The sequence below is a fragment of the Oncorhynchus kisutch genome, linkage group LG17 (genome assembly GCF_002021735.2).
Source record: "Oncorhynchus kisutch isolate 150728-3 linkage group LG17, Okis_V2, whole genome shotgun sequence".
NCBI classification, from domain to species: Eukaryota; Metazoa; Chordata; class Actinopteri; order Salmoniformes; family Salmonidae; genus Oncorhynchus; species Oncorhynchus kisutch.
In genome coordinates, this window is record NC_034190.2 from 86484430 (window position 1) to 86505120 (window position 20691).

Genomic DNA, 20691 nt, shown 5'->3' on the forward strand with positions numbered 1-20691 from the left:
CAGTCAACCAAACCAGTCAATCACTCCAGTCAATCACTCCAGTCAATCACTCCAGTCAATCACTCCAGTCAATCACTCCAGTCAATCACTCCAGTCAATCACTCCAGTCAATTCTAGGGTTAAAATTATCAAGGTACTATCAAGTTATAGGGGGGTTAAAAGATTTGGAGCTTTGTAATTTGAATGATTGAGATCCGACAACCCGATCAAACAAAAAAACATTATAAAAATGAGACAAAGATCATGATAGTCAGTATTTCAAATAAAAAGACAAACTAAATCTCTTCTTTTTTTTCTCCCAGAACCAGATACTGTATTACAATATAGATTTACTACAAATTCCATGTTTAATTTTTACACACACATATCAGAATGATATTACTATTGGTTCACACCCGATGCATTGTTAGTGTGATATAATGTCCATTGTCCATAGGAGGCCAGATCACAATCAGAATGTTCTGTCCCCATCTCTATCTGGGGAGAAAAAAAAAGTGCTCATTGTAAAATCCTCACATTGTCTAAGTTAATAAGTCCCAAATGGCACCCTATTCCCTACATAGTGCACTACTTTTGACCAGTGGGCCCATTGGGAATAGGGTACCATTTCAGACACTTGGCACCCTATTCCCTACATAGTGCACTACTTTTGACCAGGGCCTGTAGGGAATAGGGTACCATTTCAGACACTTGGCACCCTATTCCCTACATAGTGCGCTACTTTTGACCAGGGCCTGTAGGGAATAGGGTACCATTTCAGACACTTGGCACCCTATTCCCTACATAGTGCGCTACTTTTGACCAGGGCCTGTAGGGAATAGGGTGTCACAGGGGCTGCTATTAGAGACAGTCATCTCACTCTCTGTATGATATCAAAGCCATACATACAGAACCCAATCAAACAAATGACGGTTATCTTTCGTGAATCTAAAACTCCTTTCTCTATCGTCCATGGCTTACTGACTGTTGGTGATCACCTCCATATTGATCTCCCGTAGCGTTGACCTCCCGTATCGTTGACCTCCCGTATCGTTGATCTCCCGTAGCGTTGACCTCCTGTAGCATTGACCTCCCGTAGCGTTGACCTCCCGTAGCATTGAACTCCCGTAGCGTTGACCTTCCGTATCGTTGACCTCCCGTAGCGTTGACCTTCCGTATCGTTGACCTCCCGTAGCGTTAATCTCTCGTATCGTTGATCTCCCGTAGCATTGATCTCCTGTAGCGTTGATCTCTCATAGCGTTAATCTCTCATAGCGTTGATCTCCCATAGCGTTAATCTCCCATAGCGTTAATCTCCCATAGCGTTAATCTCCCATAGCGTTAATCTCCCATAGCGTTAATCTCCCATAGCGTTAATCTCCCATAGCGTTGATCTCCCATAGCGTTAATCTCCCATAGCGTTGATCTCCCATAGCGTTGATCTCCCATAGCGTTGATCTCCCATAGCGTTAATCTCCCATAGCGTTAATCTCCCATAGCGTTAATCTCCCATAGCGTTGATCTCCCATAGCGTTGATCTCCCATAGCGTTGATCTCCCACAGATTTGAGAAGTTTTCCGTGAGAACCAGGCCACACTGCATCGGTTCCTTCCTTCCGATGTGTAGAATTTAAAAACAGGAGCCTATCTATCTATATATATATATCTATCTATGTAGTAGTGATATGGGAGAGCAGATGGTCCCAGTCCTGTCTGTGTGAGGAGTTAGAGGAGTAGGATACAGTTTCCCCTAAATGCTCATCTTGGGTCAGCCCCCCCCCCCCCCCCCCCGCCACTTCCGGTTAACCCTTTACACTCCTGGGAATTGGCCTACATGGATAGGGCTGAATTAACATGTTTCTTACAGAAGAAATATGACAAGCATATGCATAACCATGGTAACAATTGAAAGGGAACAGTTTGGAGATCATGGGAAAATTATTAGACCAAAGGTGGTAGGACACAACAGTTCACCTGACACAAGACTGAATTCAAACATTACACTGTTGATTTTATGTTCATTTTACATATACTGTACTTTTCACATTATTGGTTGATAACGAAATCTGAAATACTCTGGATATATTCAGTAACATGTTAAGAATATTGCTGGAAAATGGGGTTTAAAGGGGTTGAGTGAGAGGTCTGACTGGTGTCTCCAAGTGGCCACACACCTCTCCAAACTGTGGGGTTTGAGTGAGAGGTCTGAATGGTGTCTCCAAGTGGCCACACCTCTCCAAACTGTGGGGTTTGAGTGAGAGGTCTGACTGGTGTCTCCAAGTGGCCACACACCTCTCCAAACTGTGGGGTTTGAGTGAGAGGTCTGACTGGTGTCTCCAAGTGGCCACACACCTCTCCAAACTGTGGGGTTTGAGTGAGAGGTCTGACTGGTGTCTCCAAGTGGCCACACCTCTCCAAACTGTGGGGTTTGAGTGAGAGGTCTGACTGGCGTCTCCAAGTGGCCACACACCTCTCCAAACTGTGGGGTTTGAGTGAGAGGTCTGACTGGCGTCTCCAAGTGGCCACACACCTCTCCAAACTGTGGGGTTTGAGTGAGAGGTCTGAATGGTGTCTCCAAGTGGCCAGACCTCTCCAAACTGTGGGGTTTGAGTGAGAGGTCTGACTGGTGTCTCCAAGTGGCCACACCTCTCCAAACTGTGCATAGTTCCTAAGTAATTTCAATGCACCTTTCTGACTTAAAGAAGTCTTCAGCTATAAGGTGCTTTTTTGAGCTCTCCTAGCTGGACCGTTGAGGAACTAGAGGAAGGCCCTTCCTCCTCGTCATCACACATTTACTGCTGTTGTTTAGGCAAACTAAACACGGTCATTATAAATAGCAATCTGGGTCAGGTGGGCATCATTTAAAAGCCTGTTCTGTTGCCAACATGACTAGCTAAGATATAAAATATGATATTACAGTGTTAGGCTTTCACAAGGCAATTCAGAGAAACAGACCATGATGTTGGCGTGCAGAGAAAGGGGTGATGACCGTATTCAGGTGTGTGTGCAGAGGCTAACATAGTCTCATTCTGTTCAGAACAACCCAGGGTATGACGACAAGTCATCTGGTAACTACATCAAACATTGTCTCATTCTGTTCAGAACAATCCAGGGTATGACGACAAGTCATCTGGTAACTGTACATCAAACATAGTCTCATTCTGTTCAGAACAACCCAGGGTATGACGACAAGTCATCTGGTAACTACATCAAACATAGTCTCATTCTGTTCAGAACAACCCAGGGTATGACGACAAGTCATCTGGTAACTGTACATCAAACATAGTCTCATTCTGTTCAGAACAACCCAGGGTATGACAACAAGTCATCTGGTAACTACATCAAACATAGTCTCATTCTGTTCAGAACAACCCAGGGTATGACGACAAGTCATCTGGTAACTACATCAAACATAGTCTCATTCTGTTCAGAACAACCCAGGGTATGACGACAAGTCATCTGGTAACTGTACATCAAACATAGTCTCATTCTGTTCAGAACAACCCAGGGTATGACGACAAGTCATCTGGTAACTACATCAAACATAGTCTCATTCTGTTCAGAACAACCCAGGGTATGACGACAAGTCATCTGGTAACTGTACATCAAACATAGTCTCATTCTGTTCAGAACAACCCAGGGTATGACGACAAGTCATCTGGTAACTACATCAAACATAGTCTCATTCTGTTCAGAACAACCCAGGGTATGACGACAAGTCATCTGGTAACTGTACATCAAACATAGTCTCATTCTGTTCAGAACAACCCAGGGTATGACGACAAGTCATCTGGTAACTACATCAAACATAGTCTCATTCTGTTCAGAACAACCCAGGGTATGACGACAAGTCATCTGGTAACTGTACATCAAACATAGTCTCATTCTGTTCAGAACAACCCAGGGTATGACGACAAGTCATCTGGTAACTACATCAAACATAGTCTCATTCTGTTCAGAACAACCCAGGGTATGACGACAAGTCATCTGGTAACTGTACATCAAACATAGTCTCATTCTGTTCAGAACAACCCAGGGTATGACGACAAGTCATCTGGTAACTACATCAAACATAGTCTCATTCTGTTCAGAACAACCCAGGGTATGACGACAAGTCATCTGGTCAGCTTTACGTTGCGTGAGGTTCTCAAGTTCAGAATGTCTGTCAGTCAAAACTCATACATCGCTGTGATGAGCATTACGTTCCAATTTAGGTATTTATTGGTGCCCAAATCTGCCATTTTCAACCCGGATGGATACGAGTACGAGTGTAAAGGGTTAAGGTTAGGATTGGGGGAGGGGAAGCTGATCCTAGATCTGTACCTAGGGAGCTTAGTCCTGTGCGATGGTTGAATGTCTGGGGTTAGAGGTTGGGTTTAAAGGTCAGGGGTCAGTCCACTTGCATGTTACGTAGCAGCAGTCCTTTCTTCACCCCTCCCTGCAGCATCCTGGCACCTAGACTACTGCCAGCCGTTCCATCACTACAGAAAGATAAGGAGAGAGGGATGACGTGAGAGAGATGGATGGAGGGAGAGAGAGGGATGGAAAGAGAGAGGGGGAGAGAGAGGCGATGGAGAGAGAGGAGAGAGGGAGAGAGGAGAGAGGGAGAGAGGAGAGAGAGAGGGATGGAAAGAGAGAGGGATGGAAAGAGAGAGGGGGAGAGAGAGGCGATGGAGAGAGAGGAGAGAGGGAGAGAAGAGAGAGAGAGAAGAGAGAGGGATGGAAAGAGAGAGATGGATGGAGGGAGAGAGGGATGGAAAGAGAGAGGGGGAGAGAGAGGCGATGGAGAGAGAGAGAAGAGAGAGAGAGGAGAGAGAGGGATGGAAAGATAGAGGGATGGAAAGAGAGGGATGGAAAGAGAGAGATGGATGGAGGGAGAGAGAGGGATGGAAAGAGAGAGGGGGAGAGAGAGGCGATGGAGAGAGAGGGAGGGAGATAGAGGCGAGAGAGAGAAGAGAGAGAGAGGAGAGAGATGGAAAGAGAGAGGGATGGAAAGAGAGAGATGGATGGATGGGGGGAGAGAGGAGGATGGAAAGAGAGGGAGGGAGATAGAGGCAATGGAGAGAGGGAGGGAGATAGAGCGAGAAGATGCGTGAAGGGGAGAAAAGAGGGAGAGAATGTGTTGTGTGTGTGTGTGTGTGTGTGTGTGTGTGTGTGTGTGTGTGTGGTGTGTGTGTGTGTGTGTGTGTGTGTGTGTGTTGTGGTGTGTGTGTGTGTGTGTGTGTGTGTGTGTGTGTGTGTGTGTGTGTGTGTGTGTGTGTGTGTGTGTGTGTGTGTGTGTGTGTGTGTGTGTGTGTGTGTGTGTGTGTGTGTGTGTGTGTGTGTGTGTGTGTGTGTGTGTGTGTGTGTGTGTGTGTGTGTGTGTGTGTGTGTGTGTGTGTGTGTGTGTGTGTGTGTGTGTGTGTGTGTGTGTGTGTGTGTGTGTGTGTGTGTGTGTGTGTGTGTGTGTGTGTGTGTGTGTGTGTGTGTGTGTGTGTGTGTGTGTGTGTGTGTGTGTGTGTGTGTGTGTGTGTGTGTGTGTGTGTGTGTGTGTGTGTGTGTGTGTGTGTGTGTGTGTGTGTGTGTGTGTGTGTGTGTGTGTGTGTGTGTGTGTGTGTGTGTGTGTGTGTGTGTGTGTGTGTGTGTGTGTGTGTGTGTGTGTGTGTGTGTGTGTGTGTGTGTGTGTGTGTGTGTGTGTGTGTGTGTGTGTGTGTGTGTGTGTGTGTGTGTGTGTGTGTGTGTGTGTGTGTGTGTGTGTGTGTGTGTGTGTGTGTGTGTGTGTGTGTGTGTGTGTGTGTACAGTTGAAGTCGGAGGTTTACATAGCCAAATACATTTAAACTCAGTTTTTCACAATTCCTGACATTTAATCCTAGTAAAAATTCCCTGTCTTAGGTCAGTTAGGATCACCACTTTATTTTAAGAATGTGAAATGTCAGAATAATAGTAGAGAGAATTATTTATTTCAGCTTTTATTTCTTTCATCACATTCCCAGTGGGTCAGAAGTTTACATACACTCAATTAGTATTTGGTAGCATTGCCTTTATATTGTTTAACTTGGGTCAAACGTTACGGGTAGCCTTCCACAAGCTTCCCACAATAAGTTGGGTGAATTTTGGCCCATTCCTCCTGACAGAGCTGGTGTAACTGAGTCAGGTTTGTAGGCTTCTTTGCTCTCACACGCTATGGGATTGAGGTCAGGGCTTTGTGATGGTCACTCCAATACCTTGACTTTGTTGTCATTAAGCCACAACTTTGGAAGTATGTTTGGGGTCATTGTTCATTTGGGACCAAGCTTTAACTGATGTCTTGAGATGTTGCTTCAATACAGTGCCTTGCGAAAGTATTCGGCCCCCTTGAACTTTGCGACCTTTTGCCACATTTCAGGCTTCAAACATAAAGATTTAAAACTGTATTTTTTGTGAAGAATCAACAACAAGTGGGAAACAATCATGAAGTGGAACAACATTTATTGGATATTTCAAACTTTTTTAACAAATCAAAAACTGAAAAATTGGGCGTGCAAAATTATTCAGCCCCTTTACTTTCAGTGCAGCAAACTCTCTCCAGAAGTTCAGTGAGGATCTCTGAATGATCCAATGTTGACCTAAATGACTAATGATGATAAATACAATCCACCTGTGTGTAATCAAGTCTCCGTATAAATGCACCTGCACTGTGATAGTCTCAGAGGTCCGTTAAAAGCGCAGAGAGCATCATGAAGAACAAGGAACACACCAGGCAGGTCCGAGATACTGTTGTGAAGAAGTTTAAAGCCGGATTTGGATACAAAAAGATTTCCCAAGCTTTAAACATCCCAAGGAGCACTGTGCAAGCGATAATGTTGAAATGGAAGGAGTATCAGACCACTGCAAATCTACCAAGACCTGGCCGTCCCTCTAAACGTTCAGCTCATACAAGGAGAAGACTGATCAGAGATGCAGCCAAGAGGCCCATGATCACTCTGGATGAACTGCAGAGATCTACAGCTGAGGTGGGAGACTCTGTCCATAGGACAACAATCAGTCGTATATTGCACAAATCTGGCCTTTATGGAAGAGTGGCAAGAAGAAAGACATTTCTTAAAGATATCCATAAAAAGTATTGTTTAAAGTTTGCCACAAGCCACCTGGGAGACACACCAAACATGTGGAAGAAGGTGCTCTGGTCAGATGAAACCAAAATTGAACTTTTTGGCAACAATGCAAAACGTTATGTTTGGCGTAAAAGCAACACAGCTCATCACCCTGACCACACCATCCCCACTGTCAAACATGGTGGTGGCAGCATCATGGTTTGGGCCTGCTTTTCTTCAGCAGGGACAGGGAAGATGGTTAAAATTGATGGGAAGATGGATGGAGCCAAATACAGGACCATTCTGGAAGAAAACCTGATGGAGTCTGCAAAAGACCTGAGACTGGGACGGAGATGTGTCTTCCAACAAGACAATGATCCAAAACATAAAGCAAAATCTACAATGGAATGGTTCAAAAATAAACATATCCAGGTGTTAGAATGGCCAAGTCAAAGTCCAGACCTGAATCCAATCGAGAATCTGTGGAAAGAACTGAAAACTGCTGTTCACAAATGCTCTCCATCCAACCTCACTGAGCTCGAGCTGTTTTGCGAGGAGGAATGGGAAAAAATTTCAGTCTCTCAATGTGCAAAACTGATAGAGACATACCCCAAGCGACTTACAGCTGTAATCGCAGCAAAAGGTGGCGCTACAAAGTATTAACTTAAGGGGGCTGAATAATTTTGCACGCCCAATTTTTCCGTTTTTGATTTGTTAAAAAAGTTTGAAATATCCAATAAACGTCGTTCCACTTCATGATTGTGTCCCACTTGTTGTTGATTCTTCACAAAAAAATAGTTGTATATCTTTATGTTTGAAGCCTGAAATGTGGCAAAAGGTCGCAAAGTTCAAGGGGGCCGAATACTTTCGCAAGGCACTGTATATACACATCATATTCTTACCTCATGATGCTATCTATTTTGTGAAGTGCACCCGTCCCTCCTGCAGCAAAGCACCCCCACAACATGATGCTGCCACCCCAGTGCTTCACGGTTGGGATGGTGTTCTTCGGCTTGTAATTCTCTCCATTTTTCCTCCAAACATAACAATGGTCATTAAGGCCAAACAGTTCTATTTTTGTTTCATGAGACCAGAGGACATTTCTCCAAAAAGTACAATCTTTGTTCCCATGTGCAGTTGCAAACCGTAGTCTGGCTTTTTTATGGCGGTTTTGGAGTAGTGGCTTCCTCCTTGCTTAATGGCCTTTCAGGTTATGTCGATATAGGACTCATTTTACTGTGTATATAGATACTTTTGTACCTGTTTCCTCCAGCATCTTCACAAGGTCCTTTTCAGTTGTTCTGGGATTGATTTGCACTTTTCACACCAAAGTACGTTCATCTCTAGAAGACAGAACGCATCTCCTTCCTGAGCGGTATGACGGCTGCATGGTCCCATGGTGTTTATACTTGCGTACTATTGTTTGTACAGATGAACGTGGTACCTTCAGGCATTTGGAAATTGCTCCCAAGGATGAACCAGACTTGTGGAGGTCTACATTTTTTTTGAGGTCTTGGCTGATTTCTTTTGATTTCCACATGATGTCAAGCAAAGAGGCACTGAGTTTGAAGGTAGGCCTTGAAATACATCCACAGGTACACCTCCAATTGACTCAAATGATGTCAATTAGCCTATCAGAAGCTTCTAAAGCTATGACATCATTTTCTGGAATTTTCCAAGCTGTTTAAAGGCACAGTCAACATAGTGTATGTAAACTTTTGACCCACTGGAATGGTGATACAGTGAATTATAAGTGAAATAATCTGCCTGTAAACAATTGTTGGAAATATTATTTGTGTCATGCACAAAGTAGATGTCCTAACCGACTTGCCAAAACTATAGTTTGTTAACAAGAAATGTGTGGATTGGTTGAAAAACAAGTTTTAATGACTCCAACCTAAGTGTATGTAAACTTCCGACTGGCAGAATCCTTTTTTATTCAATCGAATAATTCTCAGCCAATTCTCAGAAGGCAGCCTGACCTCTGACCCCTTTATCTCTGCCTTCTTTTCATGTAAATGACGGGGATCTGTTCCCAGGAGAGCAGTATGTCGTTCACGTCAGACTCGTCGGACTCGTTAAAGGGAAAAAAGGATTCTGACAGTTCGTGGTGAATAATCACAGTTCTGATGTTCGTGGTGAATAATCACAGTTGTGATGTCCAGAAGCTCTTTTTAGCAGCAACATTATGTGCATAATAACTTACAAACAACGCAAAGAAACAAAACAAAAAAACACAATTGGATCGGAACACCTAAAATGTCAGCCTTCTTCTCCAGCGCCATCTGTGTGTGTGTGTGTGTGTGTGTGTGTGTGTGTGTATGTGTGTGAGACAGCAGTGCTTACAGGGGGCTGTACTTCCTCTTCTTGGGTTCTGGTGGCTCTGTGGACGGCCCTCCTTTGTCTTTCCTCTCCCCCACCCCCGCCCCCCGCCCCCACCCCCGCCCCTATACCCCCCTCTTGCTGTGACCTCCGCTGCTCCAGGTTTTGCTGAGGGAGGAGATGAAGAGGTTAAAGGTTAGTCAGAGGTCAACGGGAATATGTTCCAGAAAGCTGGATCAATGAGCCACGTAACTGTCCAAAAGTGACAATGTTTAACTGACTGGACATCAACAGTCAATATACAAAGGAAACAGCTGCTTTCTTAAATCAACCAGAAAATACCTCGAGTTATATGTGGCAGATCATCAAAGTTAGCTCGTTGATTTAATAATCCTGTTTTTCTGGAATAGCCCACTCGGATAGGGGTCACGGGGTTAAACTGAAGGCTCAAGATCACGGCATATTAACAGTCAAGATAAACTGGGACTGCAGATTAACAGTCAAGATAAACTGGGACTGCAGATTAACAGTCAAGATAAACTGGGACTACAGATTAACAGTCAAGATAAACTGGGACTGCAGATTAACAGTCAAGATAAACTGGGACTGCAGATTAACAGTCAAGATAAACTGGGACTGCAGATTAACAGTCAAGATAAACTGGGACTACAGATTAACAGTCAAGATAAACTGGGACTACAGATTAACAGTCAAAATAAACTGGGACTACAGATTAACAGTCAAGATAAACTGGGACTGCAGATTAACAGTCAAGATAAACTGGGACTGCAGATTAACAGTCAAGATAAACTGGGACTGCAGATTAACAGTCAAGATAAACTGGGACTACAGATTAACAGTCAAGATAAACTGGGACTGCAGATTAACAGTCAAGATAAACTGGGACTGTAGATTAACAGTCAAGATAAACTGGGACTACAGATTAACAGTCAAGATAAACTGGGACTGCAGATTAACAGTCAAGATAAACTGGGACTGTAGATTAACAGTCAAGATAAACTGGGACTGTAGATTAACAGTCAAGATAAACTGGGACTGCAGATTAACAGTCAAGATAAACTGGGACTGCAGATTAACAGTCAAGATAAACTGGGATGGCAGATTAACAGTCAAGATAAACTGGGACTGTAGATTAACAGTCAAGATAAACTGGGACTGCAGATTAACAGTCAAGATAAACTGGGACTACAGATTAACAGTCAAGATAAACTGGGACTACAGATTAACAGTCAAAATAAACTGGGACTACAGATTAACAGTCAAGATAAACTGGGACTGCAGATTAACAGTCAAGATAAACTGGGACTGCAGATTAACAGTCAAGATAAACTGGGACTGCAGATTAACAGTCAAGATAAACTGGGACTGCAGATTAACAGTCAAGATAAACTGGGACTACAGATTAACAGTCAAGATAAACTGGGACTGCAGATTAACAGTCAAGATAAACTGGGACTACAGATTAACAGTCAAGATAAACTGGGACTACAGATTAACAGTCAAGATAAACTGGGACTGCAGATTAACAGTCAAGATAAACTGGGACTGTAGATTAACAGTCAAGATAAACTGGGACTGTAGATTAACAGTCAAGATAAACTGGGACTGCAGATTAACAGTCAAGATAAACTGGGACTGCAGATTAACAGTCAAGATAAACTGGGATGGCAGATTAACAGTCAAGATAAACTGGGACTGTAGATTAACAGTCAAGATAAACTGGGACTGTAGATTAACAGTCAAGATAAACTGGGACTGCAGATTAACAGTCAAGATAAACTGGGACGGCAGATTAACAGTCAAGATAAACTGGGACGGCAGATTAACAGTCAAGATAAACTGGGACGGCAGATTAACAGTCATGATAAACTGGGACTGTAGATTAACAGTCAAGATAAATGTCACGGCAGATTAACAGTCAAGATAAACTAGGACTACAGATTAACAGTCAAGATAAACTGGGACGGCTGTGGAACTCCTATGGATCACCTCCTTTCACATCAGAAGACAGAAACAGCTCTGACATCAGAAGAGGTGAGATGTGAGCCACTTCAGTTCAGGCCTTATATGGAAGTCAACCGCCAATTTGGAAAATGCCTTATTACATAGTTATAGTAAAAGATGACATTGTGGCTTCGTGTCTGTGTTATGTTACTCCGTCGGCATGTTATAAGCACCTTGTGTAGCTCTGAGAGCTGTTGGTGTCGTATGAGAGCCTCCTTGCTGGGGAACTGTCTCCTACACAGCAGACAGGCTAGCTTAGCCCAGTCTGTCATCCTCTCGTCCTTCTCTCCTCCCTCCTCTCCCTCGCTGTCCGTCTCGCCGCTGTAGGCCGGAACCAAACCCTGCACCTGAGGTGGAGAGCGCTAAAGAGGGAGAAAAAAAACTGTGAAGTGAAGAGAGATGGCAGAGAAAGAAAAAGAGGGGAGGTGCACCAGGAGAGAGCAGCGTGTTCTACCTGTCTCAATGGGGAGGGAAGTAGAGCAGGATGTTCTACCTGTCTCAATGGGGAGGGAAGTAGAGCAGGATGTTCTACCTGTCTCAATGGGGAGGGAAGTAGAGCAGCGTGTTCTACCTGTCTCAATGGGGAGGGAAGTAGAGCAGCGTGTTCTACCTGACTCAATGGGGAGGGAAGTAGAGCAGCGTGTTCTACCTGACTCAATGGGGAGGGAAGTAGAGCAGCGTGTTCTACCTGACTCAATGGGGATGGAAGTAGAGCAGCGTGTTCTACCTGACTCAATGGGGAGGGAAGTAGAGCAGCGTGTTCTACCTGACTCAATGGGGAGGGAAGTAGAGCAGCGTGTTCTACCTGACTCAATGGGGAGGGAAGTAGAGCAAAGTGTTCTACCTGACTGTTTAATAAACACCTTCTAACTATTAGAGATGCAGGTGTGACCAGGTACTAGAGATGGAGGTGTGACTAGGGATGGAGGTGTGGCCAGGTACTAGGGATGGAGGTGTGGCCAGGTACTAGGGATGGAGGTGTGACTAGGGATGGAGGTGTGGCCAGGTACTAGGGATGGAGGTGTGACTAGGCACTAGGGATGGAGGTGTGGCCAGGTACTAGGGATGGAGGTGTGGCCATGTACTAGGGATGGAGGTGTGACCAGGTACTAGGGATGGAGGTGTGACCAGGGATAGAGGTGTGATCAGGTACTAGGGAGGGAGGTGTGACCAGGTATTAGGGATGGAGGTGTGACTAGGGATGGAGCTGTGACCAGGCACTAGAGATGGAGGTGTGACTAGGGATGGAGGTGTGACCAGGCACTAGGGATGGAGGTGTGACTAGGGATGGAGGTGTGACCAGGCACTAGGGATGGAGGTGTGAAAAGGTACTCGGGATGAGGTGTGACTAGGGATGGAGGTGTGACTAGGTACTGGGGATGGAGGTGTGACCAGGTACTAGGGATAGAGGTGTGACTAGGTACTAGGGATGGAGGTGTGACCAGGTACTAGAGATGGAGGTGTGACTAGAGATGGAGGTGTGACCAGGTATTAGGGATGGAGGTGTGACCAGGTACTAGGGATGGAGGTGTGACCAGGTACTTGGGATGGAGGTATGACCAGGTACTAGGGATGGAGGTGTGACCAGGCATTAGGGATGGAGGTGTGACCAGGTACTAGGGATGGAGGTATGACCAGGCATTAGGGATGGAGGTGTGACCAGGTACTAGGGATGGAGGTGTGACCAGGCATTAGGGATGGAGGTGTGACCAGGTACTAGGGATGGAGGTGTGACCAGGTACTAGGGATGGAGGTGTGACCAGGTACTAGGGATGGAGGTGTGACCAGGTACTAGGGATGGAGCTGTGACCAGGTACTAGAGATGGAGGTGTGACCAGGTACTAGGGATGGAGGTGTGACCAGGGATGGAGGTGTGACCAGGGATGGAGGTGTGACCAGGGATGGAGGTGTGACCAGGGATGGAGCTGTGACCAGGTACTAGGGATGGAGGTATGACCAGGGATGGAGGTGTGACCAGGGATGGAGGTGTGACCAGGGAGGGAGGTGTGGCCAGGGATGGAGGTGTGACCAGGGATGGAGGTGTGACCAGGGATGGAGCTGTGACCAGGGATGGAGGTGTGACCAGGGAGGGAGGAGTGACCACGTACTAGGGATGGAGGTGTGACCAGGGATGGAGGTGTGTCCAGGGAGGGAGGTGTGTCCAGGGATGGAGGTGTGACCAGGGAGGGAGATGTGTCCAGGGATGGAGGTGTGACCAGGGATGGAGCTGTGTCCAGGGAGGGAGGTGTGACCAGGTACTAGGGATGGAGGTGTGACCAGGGATGGAGGTGTGACCAGGGAGGGAGGTGTGTCCAGGGAGGGAGGTGTGACCAGGGAGGGAGATGTGACCAGGGAGGGAGGTGTGTCCAGGGACGGAGGTGTGTCCAGGGAGGAAGGTGTGACCAGGTACTAGGGATGGAGGTGTGACCAGGTACTAGGGATGGAGGTGTGACCAGGTACTAGGGATGGAGGTGTGACCAGGTACTAGGGATGGAGGTGTGACCAGGTACTAGTGATGGAGGTGTGTCCAGGGAGGGAGGTGTGACCAGGGATGGAGCTGTGACCACGGAGGGAGGTGTGACCAGGGAGGGAGGTGTGACCAGGGAGGGAGGTGTGACCAGGGAGGGAGGTGTGACCAGGGAGGGAGGTGTGTCCAGGGATGGAGGTGTGACCAGGGAGGGAGGTGTGACCAGGGAGGGAGGGTTGACCAGGGAGGGAGGTGTGACCAGGGAGGGAGGTGTGACCAAGCAGGGAGGTGTGTCCAGGGATGGAGGTGTGTCCAGGGAGGGAGGTGTGACCAGTGCATTCGGGAAGTATTCAGACCCCTTAACTTTCTACACATTTTGTTACGTTACAACCTTGTTCTAAAACGTATTAAATAAATATTTTTCTTCATCAATCTACACACAATACCCCTTAATGACATCACAATATCCCTTAAGAAAAGCCAAGGCTAGCTTTCTCAAGCAGAAATTTGCTTCCTGCAACACTAACTCAAAAAAGTTCTGGGACACTGTAAAGTCCATGGAGAATAAGAACACCTCCTCCCAGCTGCCCACTGCACTGAAGATAGGAAACACTGTCACCACTGATAAATCCACCATAATTGAGAATTTCAAGAAGCATTTTTCTACGGCTGGCCATGCTTTCCACCTGGCTACTCCTACCCCGGTCAACAGCACTGCACCCCCAACAGCAACTCGCCCAAGCCTTCCTCATTTCTCCTTCTCCCAAATCCGTTCAGCTGATGTTCTGAAAGAGCTGCAAAATCTGGACCCCTACAAATCAGCCGGGCTAGACAATCTGGACCCTTTCTTTCTAAAATTATCTGCCGAAATTGTTGCCACCCCTATTACTAGCCTGTTCAACCTCTCTTTCGTGTCGTCTGAGATTCCCAAAGATTGGAAAGCAGCTGCGGTCATCCCCCTCTTCAAAGGGGGGGGACACTCTTGACCCAAACTGCTACAGACCTATATCTATCCTACCATGCCTTTCTAAGGTCTTCGAAAGCCAAGTCAACAAACAGATTACCGACCATTTCGAATCCCACCATACCTTCTCTGCTATGCAATCTGGTTTCCGAGCTGGTCATGGGTGCACCTCAGCCACGCTCAAGGTCCTAAACGATATCTTAACCGCCATCGATAAGAAACATTACTGTGCAGCCGTATTCATTGATCTGGCCAAGGCTTTCGACTCTGTCAATCACCACATCCTCATCGGCAGACTCGACAGCCTTGGTTTCTCAAATGATTGCCTCGCCTGGTTCACCAACTACTTCTCTGATAGAGTTCAGTGTGTCAAATCGGAGGGTCTGCTGTCCGGACCTCTGGCAGTCTCTATGGGGGTGCCACAGGGTTCAATTCTTGGACCGACTCTCTTCTCTGTATACATCAATGAGGTCGCTCTTGCTGATGGTGAGTCTCTGATCCACCTCTACGCAGACGACACCATTCTGTATACTTCTGGCCCTCCCTTGGACACTGTGTTAACAACCCTCCAGGCAAGCTTCAATGCCATACAACTCTCCTTCCGTGGCCTCCAATTGCTCTTAAATACAAGTAAAACTAAATGCATGCTCTTCAACCGATCGCTACCTGCACCTACCCGCCTGTCCAACATCACTACTCTGGACGGCTCTGACTTAGAATACGTGGACAACTACAAATACTTAGGTGTCTGGTTAGACTGTAAACTCTCATTCCAGACCCATATCAAACATCTCCAATCCAAAGTTAAATCTAGAATTGGCTTCCTATTTCGCAACAAAGCATCCTTCACTCATGCTGCCAAACATACCCTTGTAAAACTGACCATCCTACCAATCCTCGACTTTGGCGATGTCATTTACAAAATAGCCTCCAATACCCTACTCAACAAATTGGATGCAGTCTATCACAGTGCAATCCGTTTTGTCACCAAAGCCCCATTTACTACCCACCATTGCGACCTGTACGCTCTCGTTGGCTGGCCCTCGCTTCATACTCGTCGCCAAACCCACTGGCTCCAGGTCATCTACAAGACCCTGCTAGGTAAAGTCCCCCCTTATCTCAGCTCGCTGGTCACCATAGCATCTCCCACCTGTAGCACACGCTCCAGCAGGTATATCTCTCTAGTCACCCCCAAAACCAATTCTTTCTTTGGCCGCCTCTCCTTCCAGTTCTCTGCTGCCAATGACTGGAACGAACTACAAAAATCTCTGAAACTGGAAACACTTATCTCCCTCATTAGCTTTAAGCACCAGCTGTCAGAGCAGTTCACAGATTACTGCACCTGTACATAGTCCACCTATAATGTAGCCCAAGCAACTACCTCTTTCCCTACTGTATTTAATTAATTTATTTATTTAGCTCCTTTGCACCCCATTATTTTTCTTTCTACTTTGCACATTCTTCCATTGCAAAACTACCATTCCAGTGTTTTACTTGCTATATTGTATTTACTTTGCCACCATGGCCTTTTTGCCTTTACCTCCCTTATCTCACCTCATTTGCTCACATTGTATATAGACTTGTTTATACTGTATTATTGACTGTATGTTTGTTTTACTCCATGTGTAACTCTGTGTCGTTGTATGTGTCGAACTGCTTTGCTTTATCTTGGCCAGGTCGCAATTGTAAATGAGAACTTGTTCTCAACTTGCCTACCTGGTTAAATAAAGGTAAAATAAATAAATAAAATAAAAATTAATGACAAAGCAACTGTTTTTTAGAATTTTATGGAAATGTATAAAAAAAAATGCTAACTTATTTACATAAGTATTCAGACCCTTTTGCTATGAGACCTGAAATTGAGCTCAGATGTCTCTACAACTTGATTGGAGTCCAGCTGTGATAAATTCAATTGATTGGACATGATTTGGAAAGGCACACACCTGTCTATATAAGGTCCCACAGTTGACAGTGCATGTCAGAGCAAAAACCAAGCCACGAGGTTGAAGGAATTGTCTGTAGAGCTCCGAGACAGGATTGTGTCGAGGCACAGATCTGGGGAAGGGTACCAAAACATGTCTACAGCATTGAAGGTCCCCAAGAACACAGTGGCCTCCATCACTCTTCAATGGAAGAAGTTTGGAACCACCAAGTCTCTTCCTAGAGCTGGCCGCCCGGCCAAACTGAGCAATCGGGGGAGAATGGCCTTGGTCAGGGAGGTGACCAAGAACCGGTTGGTCACCCTGACAGATCTATAGTTCAGCGGCAGGGACTGGGAGACTCGTCAGGATCGAGGCAAAGAGGAACGGAACAAAGTACAGAGAGATCCTTGATAAAAACCTGCTCCAGAGCGCTCCTAAGCACACAGCAGAGACAACACAGGAGTGGCTTCGGTACAAGTCTCTGAATGTCCTTGAACGGCCCAGCTAGAGCCTGGACTTGAACCCAATCGAACATCTCTGGAGAGACCTGAAAATAGCTGTGCAGTGACGCTCCCCATCCAACCTGACAGAGCTGTAGAGAAGAATGGGAGAAACTCCCCAAATACAGGTGTGCCAAGCTTGTAGCGTCAGACCCAAGAAGACTCAATGCTGTAAGGTGCTTCAACAAAGTACTGAGTAAAGGGTCTGAATACTTATGTAAATGTGATATTTCAGCTTTTTATTTGTAATAACTTTGCTAAAAATTTCTATTACAAACCAGTTTTTTTGTTTTGTCATTATAGGGGTATTGTGATGTCATTATAGGGTATTGTGATGTCATTATAGGGTATTGTGATGTCATTATAGGGGTATTGTGATGTCATTATAGGGGTATTGTGATGTCATTATAGGGGTATTGTGATGTCATTATAGGGGTATTGTGATGTCATTATAGGGTATTGTGATGTCATTATAGGGTATTGTGATGTCATTATAGGGTATTGTGATGTCATTATAGGGTACTGTGTGTAGATTGATGGGGGGGGGGGGGGAACAATTTGAATAAGGCTGTAACGTAACAAAATGTGTAAAAAGTCAAGGGGTCTGAATACTTTCCCAATGTCCTGTTTGCAGGATAGATTCAAGCTCTGAGTTAAGCAGCTCTCTGCTGGTCTGTCGACCTTCACAAGTAATGTCTTTACCCAATGGATGATATTAAAGCTTTAATCGCCTTAAAGTTGTTAGCAATATTACACTTTTTTATTTTTTATCTCGTTTTTCTTCGGATGCAGTGCAAGGACTTCTTTGATGATTTCTTTGCTGATTTTTACCCTGGCTTTATAGTGCTGACTGCAATTTTGAGATTATAAACTGTGAATGTGGAAGAGATCATTGGCTAATAAGTGTGCAAGTAGCATTTCCTTCACACAAAATATTCTATAATGTTACACATATCGCTGTTTTGAAGCCTCTGTTGAAGAAATGGTTGTGTCGTCTGTCCTGTTTTCACTGCATCCAATTGTGAAATGGCTGATTTGGACTCCTACTGTTCGTTAGCTTTAAGTCATCTTTTGTAAGCGGATGTTTTCTTGAGAATTGTCAAAACAGGAAAGGCTTTTTTTTTTTTGTTACCCTGAAGACGATTGGGGAAATAGTTCAGATGTTGAAATAACATCAGGACTGCACTTCCTCACCGATATCACAGAATCTGGGAAGGCCCTCATGGAAATATGCCTCATCAAAATGTTAAAATTTAATTATATTTAATATCGGCCTCCTCGACCCCCAACAATCGGTATTGGCGTCACAATTTCACGGTATTATTCCAACTTCAGCGTGGAAATATATATAAAACACAAATTGCAAATTACTGGGTATTTGTGTTTGCAACATGGTCTCTATGCCCCATGGCAAAATGTGTAGAATTATAGGAAATTAACTTTAAAACTAAACATTTTCTCTCCACCGTCAAGAGGGCGACAAATAAAATGTTTTCCCATGTGGTGGGGGGCCCTCCCCAACCAAATCTCGCTTAGGGCCCCCAATACCTAGAACCGGGCCTGGCGAGAGAGAGAGAGAGAGAGAGAGAGAGTACAGAGGAAGGGAGAGGGAGAAGGACAACCATTGGAATAGAAAGAGTAGGAAACAGAGAAACAGAGGGAGAGGGAGAAGGTGTGTGTACCTCTCTGTCTGTGTGTCTGAGCTGGTCCAGGATGATCTGAGGTCTTTCAGACAACGCCCCCTACAGGCCAAAGAGGAGAAGGGTCAGAGCTGTGTGTGTGTGCTGTGTGTGTGCTGTGTGCTGTGTGCTGTGTGCTGTGTGCTGTGTGCTGTGTGCTGTGTGTGTGTGTCGTGTGTGTCCGTGTGAGTGATACCTTCTTCTCCAGGACAGCATAACCGGCGTCTGCGCTGGCGGACTCTCTGCGATCGTCAAGGCGACCGTGTCCAGGCACCCGGGCGTAACCAGGGGGAGGAGCCATAGAGGTCACAGGGGTGGTGGAGCAGGAAGAGGAGGAAGAGGAGAGAGAGCGAACGTTCTCCTTCTGTCTGTTCAGACTCTTAGCCCAACGCTCCATGTCCTTCGCTATCTGAGAACACACATTAGCACAACTATGTAGCTTAGTTTTGTGTGTGTGTGTTGTGTATGTGTGTGTGTGTTACCTGTTGGGCTGTCTTATTTTTGGGCTTGTCCTTCTTCTCCTTGCCTCCAGGAGCAGCAGAGGGAGGATCAGGGGGGGGCGGAGTTATCACCGGGGGCAACGGCAGCCTCAGCTGTTGATTGGGCAGGAGCTGGAACGTAGGTTTGTTTCTCTCCGTCCCAGTACATATACTGCAGAGTGACCCCGTTATAGTAGTACTAGAGACAGAGAAGAGGAGAGAGAGGGTCGTAGTAGAGTATGTGCTACCTGTGAGTTAGGGTCGTAGTAGAGTCCAGTTAGAGGGTCGTAGTAGAGTATGTGCTACCTGTGAGTTAGGGTCGTAGTAGAGTCCAGTTAGAGGGTCGTAGTAGAGTATGTGCTACCTGTGAGTTAGGGTCGTAGTAGAGTCCAGTTAGAGGGTCGTAGTAGAGTATGTGCTACCTGTGATTTAGGGTCGTAGTAGAGTATGTGCTACCTGTGAGTTAGGGTAGTAGTAGAGTCCAGATAGAGGGGTAGTAGTAGAGTCCAGTTAGAGGGTCGTAGTAGAGTCCAGTTAGAGGGTCGTAGTAGAGTCCAGTTAGAGGGTCGTAGTAGAGTCCAGTTAGAGGGTCGTAGTAGAGTCCAGTTAGAGGGTCGTAGTAGAGTATGTGCTACCTGTGAGTTAGGGTCGTTGTGGAGTTCAGTTAGAGGGTCGTAGTAGAGTATGTGCTACCTGTGAGTTAGGGTCGTAGTAGAGTCCAGATAGAGGGTCGTAGTAGAGTCCAGTTAGAGGGTCGTAGTAGAGTTCAGTTAGAGGGTCGTAGTAGAGTATGTGCTACCTGTGAGTTAGGGTCGTAGTAGAGTCCAGATAGAGGGTCGTAGTAGAGTCCAGATAGAGGGTCGTAGTAGAGTCCAGTTAGAGGGGCGTAGTAGAGTCCAGTTAGAGGGTCGTAGTAGAGTCCAGATAGAGGGGCGTAGTAGAGTCCAGATAGAGGGTCGTAGTAGAGTCCAGATAGAGGGTCGTAGTAGAGTCCAGTTAGAGGGTCGTAGTAGAGTCCAGATAGAGGGTCGTAGTAGAGTCCAGTTAGAGGGTCGTAGTAGAGTCCAGTTAGAGGGTCGTAGTAGAGTATGTGCTACCTGTGAGTTAGGGTCGTAGTAGAGTCCAGATAGAGGGTCGTAGTAGAGTCTAGTTAGAGGGTCGTAGTAGAGTTCAGTTAGAGGGTCGTAGTAGAGTATGTGCTACCTGTGAGTTAGGGTCATAGTAGAGTCCCGTTAGAGGGGTCGTAGTAGTAGCCAGAACTCTCCTCGTATTGGTACGTGGACACGTCCGGGGACCGCTACA

At 45.9% G+C, this 20691-nt stretch overlaps 1 protein-coding gene across 1 annotated transcript in view; it reads right to left on the bottom strand.

Annotated features, from left to right (window-relative positions):
• Window positions 1–2562: 2562 nt before the first annotated feature.
• LOC109885062 (RNA-binding protein 10) overlaps window positions 2563–20691 on the bottom strand; it is a 75044-nt gene continuing 56915 nt past the window's right edge. The window contains 9 exon segments of the mRNA XM_031793363.1: window positions 2563–4459; window positions 9378–9521; window positions 11552–11740; window positions 18914–18973; window positions 19107–19319; window positions 19393–19436; window positions 19483–19588; window positions 20593–20622; window positions 20624–20686. Coding sequence (XP_031649223.1) covers window positions 4457–4459; window positions 9378–9521; window positions 11552–11740; window positions 18914–18973; window positions 19107–19319; window positions 19393–19436; window positions 19483–19588; window positions 20593–20622; window positions 20624–20686 — 852 coding nt within the window. The 3' untranslated portion in view covers window positions 2563–4456.